Below are 14,064 nucleotides of genomic sequence, written 5' to 3' on the forward strand. Positions count from 1 at the left end.
TCAGCTCCGCCTCAGCCACAGCCTCAGCTCCGCCTCAGCCACAGCCTCAGCTCCGCCTCAGCCACAGCCTCAGCTCCGCCTCAGCCACAGCTCCGCCTCAGCCTCAGCCACAGCTCCGCCTCAGCCTCAGCTCCGCCTCAGCCTCATCTCCGCCTCAGCCTCAGCTCCGCCTCAGCCTCAGCCTCAGCCTCAGCTCCGCCTCCGCCTCCGCCTCAGCCTCAGCCTCAGCTCCGCCTCAGCCACAGCCTCAGCTCCGCCTCAGCCTCAGCTCCGCCTCAGCCTCAGCCTCAGCTCCGCCTCAGCCTCAGCTCCGCCTCAGCCACAGCCTCAGCTCCGCCTCAGCCTCAGCTCCGCCTCAGCCACAGCCACAGCTCCGCCTCAGCCACAGCCTCAGTTCCACCTCAGCCTCAGCCTCAGCTCCGCCTCAGCCTCATCCTCACCTCAGCCTCAGCTCCGCCTCAGCCTCAGCCACAACCTCAGCTCCGCCTCAGCCTCAGCCTCAGCTCCGCCTGAGCCTCAGCTCCGTCTCAGCCTCAGCCTCAGCCTCAACTGCGCCTCAGCCTCAGCCTCAGCCTCAGCCTCAGCCTCAGCCTCAGCCTCAGCCACAGCCTCAGCCTCAGCCTCAGCCACAGCCACAGCCTCAGCCTCAGCCTCAGCCTCAGCTCCGCCTCAGCCACAGCCACCGCTCCGCCTCAGCCACAGCCTCAGCTCCACCTCAGCCTCAGCCTCAGCCTCAGCCTCAGCTCTGCCTCAGCCACAGCCTCAGCTCCGCCTCATCCTCAGCCACAGCTCCGCCTCAGCCTCAGCCTCAGCCTCAGCTCTGCCTCAGCCACAGCCTCAGCTCCGCCTCAGCCACAGCCTCAGCTCCGCCTCAGCCGCAGCCTCAGCCGCAGCTCCGCCTCAGCCACAGCCTCAGCTCCGCCTCAGCCTCAGCCTCAGCTCCGCCTCAGCCTCAGCCTCAGCCGCAGCCTCAGCCGCAGCTCCGCCTCAGCCTCAGCCTCAGCTCCGCCTCAGCCACAGCCTCAGCTCCGCCTCAGCCTCAGCCTCAGCCTCAGCCGCAGCCTCAGCCGCAGCTCCGCCTCAGCCTCAGCCGCAGCTCCGCCTCAGCCACAGCCTCAGCTCCGCCTCAGCCTCAGCCTCAGCTCCGCCTCAGCCCCGCCTCAGCCCACCTCAGCCCAGCTCCGCCTCAGCCTCAGCCTCAGCTCCGCCTCAGCCTCAGCTCCGCCTCAGCCTCAGCCTCACCCTCAGCTCCGCCGCTGCTCGGCCCCGGGACCGGAGTGCCGCGGCGCGGACCCAACGTCAGGCTTCAGTGTGACTTCAGCCGCTTCAAAACTGCAGCGTTCAGCCGCTTTCAGTGGCTTTTTACCCCTTAAATGGCGAGATTTAGGTATGTGATTCTCCCCCACAATCAGCGCATTGGATACCGTGTACTTTGTCAAAGTATTTGCTGAGACTGAATTGATTGTGTTCGGTCGCTATGGCGATCACCATTCAATATTACAATGCAATACATTTGTGTAGCGCGGGTGGGGCGGGGGGGGGGGGGGGTCAGGGGGGTGGGAGGGTGGGATGTGGGAGGGGGGTCAGGAGGGTGGGAGGGTGGGGTGTGGGGGGGGTCAGGGGGTGGGAGGGCGGGATGTGGGAGGGGGGTCAGGGGGGTGGGAGGGTGGGGTGTGGGGGGGTCAGGGGGGTGGGAGGTGGGATGTGGGAGGGGGGTCAGGAGGGTGGTCAGGAGGGTGGGAGGGCGGGATGTTGGAGGGGGGTCAGGAGGGTGGGAGGGTGGGGTGTGGGGGGGTCAGGGGGTGGGAGGGCGGGGTGGGGGGGCAGGGGGTGGGAGGGCGGGGTGGGGGGGGCAGGGGGTGGGAGGGCGGGGTGGGGGGGGCAGGGGGGTGGGAGGGCGGGGTGGGGGGGCAGGGGGTGGGAGGGCGGGGTGGGGGGGGCAGGGGGGTGCCCAAAGGCTGGATTGAAGAGGAGGGTCTTGAGACTGCCTTGAAAGAAGGGAGGGGGCGAACAGGCAATGTGGGATGAAGTACCAAAGTGGGTGCAGAGAGGCTGAAGACCTGACTGCCAAAGGTGGGGCTGGGCGGGGGACATGGAGCCGGCCAGAGACTGGGTGGGGCAGGGCCATGGAGGCAAGGACAAGGATTTTGAACTGTATCCTATGGGGGATGGGAGCCAGTGGAGCCGGGCAAGGTTGTGGGTGATGGGGTCACGGAGCCTGGTGTGGGAGAGGTCACGAGCTGCAGTGTTCTGGACGTCATGATTTGCAGCTTGTGGAGGGAAGAGTTGGGAGAGCAGGGAGTTGGGCAGTCCAGTCCAGCTATTATGAACATGTGAACAAGGGTTTTGGACGGCCTGAGGGGTGAGGCAGTGGCGGAGCTGAGCGATGTTGCTGAGGTAGAAAGAACAGCTGAGGGTCATACAAGATGCCAAGGTTCCGGACTGGCGTGTTGAGGTGGAGTGTGCATCGTTAGACGGTGATGCTGCCAGTGTCTGAGGTATGGAGGCACTGACGGGAGCCAATCAGGAGAGCCTTGATCTTCTGTAGAAAGTTAGCTCTCATTCAGGACTTGATGTCTGACAGATATTCTGTCATATTCCATATGTATGCGGATGACACCCAACTCTATCTTTCTGCCTTCACCCTCAACTCCAGGACCACTGCTGTCGTGACAGAATGTCTGGGGATTATGTCACCAAGAGGGAGCATTATAACACCTAAGGAGGCCATTCGGTCCAACATGTTTTCCGGCTCTTTGGAAGAGCTACCCAATCCCACTCCCCCATTCTTTCCCCATATTCTTGCAAGTTTTTCTGTTTCAAGGACCTATCTAATTCCCCCTTGAAAGTTGTTATTGATTCTGTTTCCACCGACCCTTTCAGGCTGTGCATTCCAGACCGTAATAACTTTGTGTAAAAAACTGTCTCCTCATCTCCCCTCAGGTTCTCTTGCCAATTATCTTAAATCTACGTGCCCTGGTTACTGACCCACCCTCCAGTGGAAACAGTTTCCATCTACTCTATCAAAACCTTCCATAGTTTTGAACATCGCTATTAAATCTCCCCATAACTTTCTCTTCTCTAAGGAGAACAATCCTCAGCATCTCTAGATCTGCTGGATTCATCCACCCCTTCAAGAATGAGTTGATAGATTTTTGGTAGGTCAGGGCATTAAGAGATATGAGGAGAAAGCGGGAAATTGGAGTTGAAAGAATCAGTTGAAGTATAGATCAGCTTTGATTAATTAAATGGTGGAACAAGTTCGAACGACCTCCTCCTGTTCGTAAATTCGCAAAATTAAAGTCCCTCGTCCCCTGGTACCAATCTGGTAAATTTCCTCTGCACCCTCTCCAAGACCTTGATATCATTGGAGGGGAGTCACCAAGAGACTCGAGACCTGCTCAAACAGCTGCCCTATTGCCAGACTCCGATTGCACATGGGATTCGCTATCCTAGCGTGAAAAATATACAATATCATTTTTCCTCTTTCCCAACCTCCTTTCTCTCCCCATAGCGCCATGTTATTTTTCACTTCCATCTGGACAAGCAGATAACATTGAACATCTCATCCTTAAGTGTGCACCCACCTCCAATACCCTATTGTCACCCGCAGCAAACTCTGCGGGACCATCACTCCAATCCTCACCTGGCTCCATGGTTTTAAACGGATCGACTTCAAGCTTCTCACCCTCACAGATCCCGTCACACCCTTGCACCTCCCTATCTCTCTGCCCAGCTCTCCATTCAGCGAACGCAGGCCTCCAGCCTCCATCTATAGCCGAACCTTCAGTCATTACCTCCAACCTCTGAAACTTCTGCTTTTATTCCTCCATTTCGCCCCCTCTCTGTCGATAACAAAAACATTGACATTTTTATAGTGGCTTTCACATCAGAATGACGTCCCAAGGCACTAGACAGTTAATGGTTTGCACCTGAGCTGGGGGTTGTGATCAAGAGGATTGGAGGGTAGATGACACCTCAGGGAGGGAGGGTGGCCGAAAGCAGGTCAAAGAGGAAAGTCTTGAGCCAGGCCTTGAAGGAGGCAAGGGAGCAGGTGAAGGGGAGGGATTCTGGAATGGAGTTCCAGAGGAAAGGGGCAGAAAAGCTGAAGACCCAATCGCCAATGTTGGGGCGAGCAGAGCAGGAGACATGAAGCAGGCCAGTGTCTGCTGAGCAGAGGGATGGTGGTCCCTCTCACCCGCCGCACCACCATTGGAGGTTGCGCTTTCAGCCACTACACTCCGAAACTCTGGCACACTCTCTCTCAATCCCTCCGCCTTGTATCCCCTCACCTCTTTTACAAGACCCGCCTGAAAACCTTCCTCTTCGACCGTGATTACGGCCACTTCTCCACCCCCCTCCCCCCCCCCCCCCCCGGCTTGCAGTCAGGCTACACTACTTTTAGGAGCTATGAAACGCTGCCCTGCATGGAGGTGCAATACAAGTGCAAGTTATTGTTGTTGTGGTTGTTATGTGCTAATATGTCGCAGAGGCAGAGAAACAGCTTTCTTCCTATTGTTGATGTTGTTCATCAACAACAACAACAAAATTACATTTATAGAGTGCCTTTCACGTCGGGAGGACTTCCCAAGGCGCTGGATGACTGTGGGGTTGGGACCCGAGCATGGAGTAGGGGTGGGGAAGGCAGAGAGGCTGAGACATGGAACAGGCTGAACGGAGGGAGTGGGCTGGTTGGTAGGGAGTCAGCAGGTCAGAGAGATAAGAGGGGGCAAGACCATAGATGGCCTTGAAAGTGAGGACGAGGATCTTGAATTCGATCCTCTGGGGGATGGGGAGTTAGTGGAGTCGGGCGAGGGTGGGAGTGATGGGGTCACGGAGCCTGGTGCGTGAGAGTACACGAGCTGCAGAGTTCTGGATGATCTGCAGCTTGTGAAGGGAAGAGTTGGGAAGGCCGATGAGGAGGGAGTTTCCATAATCGAGCCTTGATGTGATGAATGCATGGGTGAGGGTTTGGGCAGCCTGAGGGGTGAGGCAGTGGCAGAGTCTGGCAATGTTGCGGAGGTGGTGGTAGGCAGTGCCGGTCATGGCGCAGATGTGGGGGAGAAAGCACAGTTCAGGATCAAACAAGACACCCAGGTTCATGACTGCCTTCGTGACATTGAGTGTGCAGCCGTGGATGCTGATGCTGACAGCACCCGAGATGCGAAGGCACTGGCGTGAGCCAATCAGCAGGGCCTCGGTCTTGCTGACGTTCAGTTGGACAAAGTTGTCCCTCGTCCAGGACTTGATGTCGGACAGGCAGTTGGTCAGGATGCCAGTAGTCCTGGAGTTGAAGGTGGAGGCAGAGAGATAGAGTCGTGTGTCATCCGCAAACATGTCTGCAGATGATGTCACCAAGGGGGAGCATGTAGAGGGTGAAGAGGAGGGGACCGAGGACACAGCCCTGAGGAACACCGCACGAGATGGTGAGGGGGGTGGAAGAGAAGCCATTAGCCGTGACAAAGTGGAGGCAGTGGGAAAGGTAGGACCTGAACCAGTCAAGGACAGAACCTTGAAGGTTGAGGTGGGAGGAAAGGCGGTGGTGGAGGATTGAATGATCCACAGTGTCAAAGGCGGTGGAGAGGTTGAGGAGGACGAAGAGGCAGAGGGAGCCCTAGTCACACATGGTCAGGATGTCGTTTGCGACCTTGACCAGAGCAGTTTCCGTGCTGTGGGCAGCATGGAAACCTGATTGGCGGGGCTCATGGAGGGAGTGGGAGGAGAGGAAAGAGCAAAGCTGGGAGGCAACGGCTCTCGCAAGGACCTTGGACAGGAAAGGGAGGTTTGAGATGGGCCGGTAGCTGGATAGCTGTGATGGGTCAAGGGAAGTTTCTTCAAGGTGGGGATGATAGTGGCTGTAGAGGACAAGGATTTTAAAGGTATAATAATAATAATTCATACATTTGATATAGTGCCTTATCACGTCATTGAAATGTCTCAAAATGCTTCACAAGATATACTCTAAAATGAATTGACTGTATATTTTAGTGGGTAAAATGCGGCAGCCAATTGTGGTCAGTCATGTCCCACAAACAGTCATGGATTTAGTGACCAAATTATTATTTTTTTATTTTGGAGGGATTATTCCCTCCGGAAATTATCCACCAATCAACTAACAATGAGGTTCCTACTGCAAGGTAAACGGTAAGGAATAAGGAAACTTGCCTAAGGTTTCACCCTGCCCAGGGATCAAACCCAGTCCTCTCGCTTGTGAGGTGAGTGCTCTGTATGGAGAGCCAGTGGAGCCAGGTGGGGATGGGGGTGATCAGTTCACGAGCTATGTATGGGAGAGGACACGAGTTGCAGAGTTCTGAATAATGTGCAGCTTGTGGAGGGAAGAGTTGGGAAGTCCAGCGAGCAGGGAGTTAGCGTAGTCGAGCCAGTCGTGATGAATAAGGGTCTATATTCAAACCCCACCTTAAAATCTCCCTTTTTGATTGGACATAAAGTCACCTTCCCCCCACCCCCCCAGTGTGAAGTGCTCGGAGCCGTTATCCTATGTGAAGGGCACTGTATAAATACATGTTGTTCCCCCACAGCCCTAACCCCCTACATACTGCATTGGAGTCCAGATGTTGGTTATGAACACATAACTCTTTGACTCAGAAGAGGAGAGTCCTGGTTGCTGATTCAGGCTGGCACATAATTATTTTCTTTAATATTAGCAGGTTTTGACATCAGATTTCCAGTAACAAGAATACAGGATGTCCCATATTATTTCAAAGACAACGAATGTCAAGTTCTCAGAGGCATTAATCACACCCAAGGCTCCCAGCTATCAAGGAATAGAACTACCATGGATCAAAGGAAATGCTGAACTTGCCCCTGATTCCTGGAAACCCCTGACAGAGCGAGTCTTTTTTGTAGATTTGGCAAAGTCAGGGCTGCAGACAATCCCATGTGCAGTGTTGCAGCTGCAAGACCTGGAGGAGCTTCACTTGGAGAAAAATGAGATTCTGGAAATTCCTCCTGAAATAAGATATCTGAAGAACCTGAAGATCCTGTATGTAAACAATAACAAAATAAACATTATCAGCAAAGAGTTTGGGGAATTAACTCAGCTGCAGAGCTTGGATCTCAGTGAGAATCCTTTGACTGAGGGTTTACCCACACAGATTGTGTGTCGGCTGCAGGCTCTGCGGGAACTGCGACTGTATGACATGAATTTGACAGAATTACCCGCCGAGATCTGTAAAATGCTTCTTCACCTAGAGCTGCTGGGATTGTCAGGGAATGAGTTCGCTGTTTTGCCCTGGGAGATAATCAGCCTTAGAAATCTAAAAGAAATTTACCTCCAGAGAAACAAGTTTTGTCTGCTGCCGGTCTATCTTTGCCAGCTTTGTAGTTTGGAGATCTTGGATATGGGACAAAATGCACTGGAGTATTTGCCAGATGAGATCAGATCTCTACAAAAACTGAAACATTTATATCTGGCATACAATAACCTCAGAGCTACTCCAGAGGCGCTCCATGACTGCATTAGCCTTCGTGTGTTGGATCTAACTGGGAACCAACTATATGAAAACAAAGTTAACTCTCTCCCAAAAGGAATAGCTGAACTATCGGTCTCTAATAACCAGCTGTGCACAATCCCCCCATCAATCCCCACTGTAGCCAGTGCTCTGCAGCTTCTCTACCTCAAAAACACACAGTTAAAGAAACTGCCCTCTGCTATCTACTGCCTGAAAGGTCTCCGAATCTTAGATCTCAGTCAGAATCGCTTGCGACACTTCCCAAAGCACATCTGCTGCTTGGACAAGTTAGAGCTCCTCTCACTCGATGATAGTAAAGTGAAAGAGGTACAGTATGGCAACAGAAAACTAACAGTGATAATAATGATTAAATGCATGGTAACCATAAAAAGGCAATTTGTTATATTTAATACTTAAATAGATAGAAATTATTTTATTTTATTTGTAGATCCCTCCAGAAATAAAGAATCTACACAATTTGAAAACCCTGGGTCTGACCGGCAACAGATTCCAGGCCTTTCCACAGGAGATCTGTTCTCTGGTGTCCCTGGAGAGGCTGCACCTCGGGCAACACCATGGCATGAAATTTACAGGTTTACCTGACGCTATTACGGGGCTTGTGGTAAGAAGCTAATGTCTAGTCGGTCTTTACTGCCACAAATGGCTGCTGTGTTTGCCGACACTTATACTTGACAATGATTGCTTGTGAAGCGCTTTGAGCTATGTTGACATATTAAAGTGCAAAACAACTCTTTCGTATTCCCGTTCTTATAATTAAGTGGGGATGTGGAAAACATGTGTTCAGACAGTGAAATCATGACTCCCAACACCATAAAAGGTTAAGTGTTGCATGAAAAACAACACCTCTTAGAAATTGCCTTTCAGAAAGAGCAGGGGACTGATCTGCAGCCATAAGCAACCAAGTTGGAGAAAGTTGCATTAGGGCCTGAGATATGCTTCACATGAAATGGTTATTGCAAAGGTTAGCTGCATGTACATAACATTGCTGTTGTTTAAAACCTTTATGTTTTGTCAGAACCTGAAGGAGTTGTATCTCGAAAACAATTTGATTGAGTTTTTGCCAGCGACGTTTGGTCTCTTACAGAGCCTGAAGATACTGGATTTACATGAAAATCGCATTCTGGAGATCCCACAATCTATATGTGACATACAAGGTGCATAGCTGATACATTCAATATTCTCCACCTTTCAGATATTCCTTATAACAAACAATTCAAATAATTTGGAAAATAAGAATAAGCCTCACCGGAAGGCAGATTTAAATAGTATTTAAACCTGTTAAATTTAATGCACTTGTTTTTCAGCAGCTAAAAATGTATTATTTAGCTTCTGCTGGATTGTTATACAATTGAGTGGATCTACTAGTCTGTGATGAACCGTTTTATGGCATGGTCTAAATTATTGACCTTATTAATCTTAGATATAACTGTCTTATATTTGACGGCAATCAGTTATCTTCCAAATATTCCATAATTCGTATTCATAGCTCGTGCCCTCTGTTCCACCATCGGTGGCCATGCCTTCAGCCACTATGCCCAGAAACTCTGGAACTCTCCCCCTCAATCCCTCCGCCTTGCCCCCTCCCTCCCCACCTTCAAATCCCACCTAAAGACCTTTCTTTTTGATCGTTCTTACGGTCACCTCCCTCTCCCCCTGGCTCGGTGTCAGACTCTATCACTGTCAAGCACTCCGGGATGCTATATAAATGCAAATTGTTGTTGTTGATGAAGGTTTTGAATGGTCTAAAACTTCACTGTTCGAACCAACTTGTGGGACGCTGCTGTGCGCAATTGGATGCCACATTTCACCCACAAACTATGCAGACAATTCACTTTACAGTATATTCTGTGAAGCACTTTTAAACATCTTGAAGACATGATAAGGCGCTATATCAAATACAAGGATTATTATTATTATAACCTCACTGGTGTGGCCAGAGCAATGCACCTGTGCAGCTAAACCTACATTTACAGTGTGGGTTCAACAAATCAATCAGTAATTTTGGATCATAAAAATGACATGATTATATTAAAGAAAGTTATTCATTCAGAGCATGTTCATAGTTTTTTTTGAATAAATATCTTTCTAAGACACACATTATGAATAATAGCTTTTTGTCATCAGCTGTGGCCTGTGGTCAGTTCTGCCTCATAACCAGCTCCCAGTAACAATAAGAGCAGATTCCAATAACGTCCAATTTGGAGTGACCTGGGTCTTACACTTTCTTGAATGAATTGTAACACTTGAAAGGACCAAGAGCAAGTTGATTGTCAACAAAACAACAACAACAACAACAAATTACACTTGTGTAGCGCCTTTCACATCAGGCCACTGGGATCCTCACCAAAGCAGGTGGTTGCGATCTCAGGAGGGGTGGAAGGCTGGGAAAGGAGAGGTGTGAATGTGACCAAAGGCATGGACCAAAAGGAGGGTCTTGAAGGACCTTCTGTGGTAAAAGGACATAAAGAAAAGGAAAGGAGCAATATCTTAGTTGAAGAACTGATATGATCAATTTGGGGTGTGATCCAACAGGCCTGAAACAATTGATATTTGACTGCAATCGCTTAACTCAACTTCCGGAGAACTTAGACCAATTGCAGAAGCTGGAGGTTCTATCCCTGACGAGAAACCCACTGAAGGAGCCTCCAGATGATGTCTATCAGCAGGGAATTCCTGCTGTTTTCCAGTACTTACAGAAAAAGAGACATCAGAGGCTGATGGCAATCAAGGTTTGTACTGCTGAAAAAATACCTTAAGTGGTTAATTTATGGTGATTTATGTTTACATTTTGGTGATGATTTTTTAGCATCAAGAACACATGCAGGTGTTGAGCGCAGGATGATACTCTTCACAAGTTGTTTGTGGACTTTGAGGCAGTTCTACCCCCTTATATGTACACCAACAATATGGCTTGCTATCCCTCGCAGAGTGTACTCGGTGGCCTCTGTGTTCAATCCTCATAAACAAATGCAAGTCCCTATAACTGGGTGTAATTTGACTTATTTCTTCCATGTCAACAGATACAACCATTTGCTATTTAAACTAAAGCAAATTGGGAAGTTTCAGTTAATCAGAGGTTCATTTTATACTTTGTACACTTTGCTGAACCTGTTTGCGTATTCCCCCTTGATGTATACAGAAAGCTCAAGCAAGCATGGTTAAGTTAACTCAACAGAATTTTATTGTAGCTTCGATGAAATCTGCAATCCTTGGCATTCAATCTTAAACTGCACAATAAATATCAACAAACACAACTATAAGATAACAAATATTAATCACACTTAAGCTAAACACTCTAGAGGTTTCTTGTAATCATAGAATCATAAAATCATACAGCGCAGAAGGCACATCGTGCCTGTGCCAGCTCTTTGAAAAGAGCTTCCACATCAACCCCACTCCCCCGCTCTCTCCCCATAGCCCTGATCAACCCCACTACCCCCACTTTCTCCCCATAGCCCTGATCAACCCCACTCCCCCCTCTCTCCCCATAGCCCTGATCAACCCCACTCCCCCACTCTCTCCCCATAGCCCTGATCAACCCCACTCCCCCACTCTCTCCCCATAGCCCTGATCAACCCCACTCCCCCCTCTCTCCCCATAGCCCTGATCAACCCCACTCCCCCCTCTCTCCCCATAGCCCTGATCATCCCCACTCCCCCACTCTCTCCCCATAGCCCTGATCAACCCCACTCCCCTCTCTCCCATAGCCCTGATCAACCCCACTCCCCTCTCTCCCATAGCCCTGATCAACCCCACTCCCCCCTCTCTCCCCATAGCCCTGATCAACCCCACTCCCCCACTCTCTCCCCATAGCCCTGATCAACCCCACTCCCCCGCTCTCTCCCCATAGCCCTGATCAACCCCACTCCCCCCTCTCTCCCCATAGCCCTGATCAACCCCACTCCCCCACTCTCTCCCCATAGCCCTGATCAACCCCACTCCCCCGCTCTCTCCCCATAGCCCTGATCAACCCCACTCCCCCGCTCTCTCCCCATAGCCCTGATCAACCCCACTCCCCCGCTCTCTCCCCATAGCCCTGATCAACCCCACTCCCAGCAAACTTGTCCTCCCCAAATAATTATCTACTCTCTTAAAAGTTGTTATCAAATCGGCCTCCCCCAGCCTTTCAGGCAATGCATTCCAGATCTGAACCGTTCGCTGTGTGTAAACAATGTTGCTTCCCCTCCCCTCTGTTCCTTTTAACAACTACTTTAAATCGGTGTCCCCGGGTTACCGACACACCCACTATGGAAATAGTTTCTTCTTGTTCACCCTATCGAATCCCCTCATGATTTTAAACAAATTTCGAGGGGGGAAGGGAATCAGGATGCAGCATCAGGAAGGAGAAACAAGTTACATGGGAGAGGCGCATAGCAATGTAATAAGGAGAAGTCCAGAAAAAAGAGGGATTAGATGAGGGAGAAATGCAGACCAGATGCAGGCAGTCTTAGAGTGCATCTGCGTAAATACATGGAGTGTGACAATAGTGGGTAGGAGATAGATGAGCAAATCTGCAGCAGATTTCAGAAAGATGCAAAACCAATAGAGTAGTGATAATGGGGGCTCTTCAATTAGGATTAACGTAGACTGGCAAAATAACAATGGCAAGGAGGGGGAAAGATTCCTGAAATGTGTGCAGGATAAGTTTCAACTGGAAGAGGGCTAATTTCAGTGAGTTAAAAGGGACCTGGCCAAGGTGGACTGGAAAGAAAGATTGGCAGGTAAAACAGCTAACGAGCAATGGGAAGCCTTTAAGGAAGCGATAGCTCAAGGACAGAACAAATACATTCCCACAAAGGGGAAAGGTAGGGCATCTGTGGATTTCAAGAGGAAAGTAGACAGGTATCAGAAGGAAAGTGGGTTGAAGTGGTATGCGGATAAGGGGATGGAATCCTCTGAGATCTGCTGCTCTCATAGTTGAATGGCCTCCTGTGTTCTGCCGCCCGCATTCTCACCTGCACGAAACCCCACTCCCTGACTACCGCAGTTCTGTCCCAGAGAGGATCGATTTCAAGATCCTCACCCTTGTATTCAAGTCCCTGCACGCCTCTGCACCCCGCGACCTCTCTGACCTTCTCTCCTCAAAACAGTACCCGTTGCCTTCGTTCCTCTGGGTCTGGCCTGCTCCTCGTCCCCCGAGTCCTCCGCTCCACCCTCGGAGGCCGTGCCTTCAGCCACTGAGCCCCGAGGCTCTGGAACTCCCTCACTCCCTCCCTTCCTATTTTCAGGTCTCTGCTGAAGACGTTTCTTTTCGACCGCGCCTTTGGTCACCTTCCTCCCCCCACCTACTCCCACCCCCCACACCCCCCGGTTCGGTCCTGGGATCCGTTACTGTGAAGCGCTCTGAGACGTCGTCCCGTGTGGAGGGCGCTATATAAATCCATGTTGTTGTATACATTTTCCCAGTTGATTGTGAGTGGTGCCATACCCACGTGTTTCTTATCTTTGCCAAGAAAAGTTTATAAAATTTCAAAATTTATAAATCCAGATTTGCATATCAGAGAAATCATAATTCAAGGAATGATCAGCATAACATTCTCAGATATAAATTCAAAGAGGTGGCACAGTCACCCCAGCACTGACTGGGTAGTGATTATAGAATCATATTGACCTGTCAGGATTCACTTTAGAAGACTGAGCAGACTCATTCCTAAAATTTTCCCTCTCTGAATTGTAGCTCCAGTCATGGTGGCGTGGTCTTATGGTTCGCCTGCAACTTGGACCTTTCAAAGACTTGTTTCCGAAGAAGAATAAGAAGGGAAAGAAAGAGAAAGGGAAGAAAGAGAAAGGGAAAAAAGAAGCGGACAAAGGAAAGAAACAGAAAGGAGCAAAAAAGTAGACAGCTGTGAAATGCTGAGATTAAACCAGGCTGTATGAATTTGCATTTATATAACGCTCTTCACGCCAGATGGCATTTTGGAGGTTGATTGCCAGTGGATGCACTGCTTCAACTTTCTGTTGAAAACAAGTCTAATTTATTGTAAGATACAATCACAGGCTCTAAAAATTACAGTGCAAGCCGCTGGTTAACCCCGGACGCTGGTGAATTCGGACAAAATGCGGGACTGGTTGCCACTGCGTCTCCTCACTCTATGACTCCATCCAGCCACGCTTGGCTCTGGAATAGAGGTGGGAGGAGGCAAATTGTGGTTGATTGACAGCGGACTCCAGCCATTCACAATTGGAGTTGGCTGTCAATCAGCAGCGAGCAGAGGAACGAGGAAGAAATAAGGGAAGGAATGGGAGTAGTCAAATCGTGATTGATTGACAGCCTGCAGTAAATCACCTTGGAGACTCCGCTAATTGGTCCCCTTCCCATCCAATGGGAATGGCAATGGGAGGGAAGCGATCCACCGCTCCTCTGCTGGGAGGGAAAAGATAGCAGTTACTGTGGTAACCTCGAGCGCCACTTAAACGGCCACTTCCCCCACCCCACCCTCCACCACCACCAAGGGAGGGGAGGGGAGGGGGGGGTGACCGATTGCACGGTCAAAGAGGAGCATTTTGAGCCAGGACTTGAAGGAGGTTAAGGAAGGTGGAGTGATTGGGGGATGGAATTCCAGAGGTTGGG

The 14,064-nt window shown here is 50.4% G+C and overlaps 1 protein-coding gene across 3 annotated transcripts; it reads left to right on the forward strand.

Moving 5' to 3' along the window:
• The first annotated feature begins 1,271 nt into the window (after positions 1 to 1,271).
• Positions 1,272 to 13,926, forward strand: LOC103190948 (leucine-rich repeat and IQ domain-containing protein 4). Of its 3 annotated transcripts, none has more exons than XM_042339175.1 (6): positions 1,272 to 1,387; positions 6,666 to 7,799; positions 7,921 to 8,094; positions 8,509 to 8,647; positions 10,026 to 10,222; positions 13,171 to 13,926. In XM_042339175.1, the coding sequence occupies exons 2-6, from the start codon at positions 6,705 to 6,707 to the stop codon at positions 13,330 to 13,332; spliced, it is 1,767 nt and encodes a 588-aa protein (XP_042195109.1). In that variant the 5' UTR covers positions 1,272 to 1,387; positions 6,666 to 6,704; the 3' UTR covers positions 13,333 to 13,926. The 3 variants fall into 3 exon arrangements, with proteins under 3 accessions (XP_042195109.1, XP_042195110.1, XP_007910057.1); XM_042339176.1 differs by having other exon boundaries at positions 6,669 to 7,799; XM_007911866.2 differs by lacking the exon at positions 1,272 to 1,387 and having other exon boundaries at positions 6,640 to 7,799; positions 8,578 to 8,647.
• Positions 13,927 to 14,064: the final 138 nt, after the last annotated feature.

This window comes from Callorhinchus milii, unplaced genomic scaffold, assembly GCF_018977255.1.
Source record: "Callorhinchus milii isolate IMCB2004 unplaced genomic scaffold, IMCB_Cmil_1.0 Scaffold11, whole genome shotgun sequence".
Taxonomy (NCBI): Eukaryota; Metazoa; Chordata; class Chondrichthyes; order Chimaeriformes; family Callorhinchidae; genus Callorhinchus; species Callorhinchus milii.

Excerpts from the sequence above, each read along its gene's own strand:
- LOC103190948 (XM_042339175.1), top strand. The coding sequence starts at position 6,705 with ATGTCCCATATTATTTCAAAGACAACGAATGTCAAGTTCTCAGAGGCA. Across the intron at positions 7,800-7,920 it reads ATGATAGTAAAGTGAAAGAG|ATCCCTCCAGAAATAAAGAA; the intron begins GTACAGTATGGC and ends TTTTATTTGTAG. Across the intron at positions 8,095-8,508 it reads ACGCTATTACGGGGCTTGTG|AACCTGAAGGAGTTGTATCT; the intron begins GTAAGAAGCTAA and ends ATGTTTTGTCAG.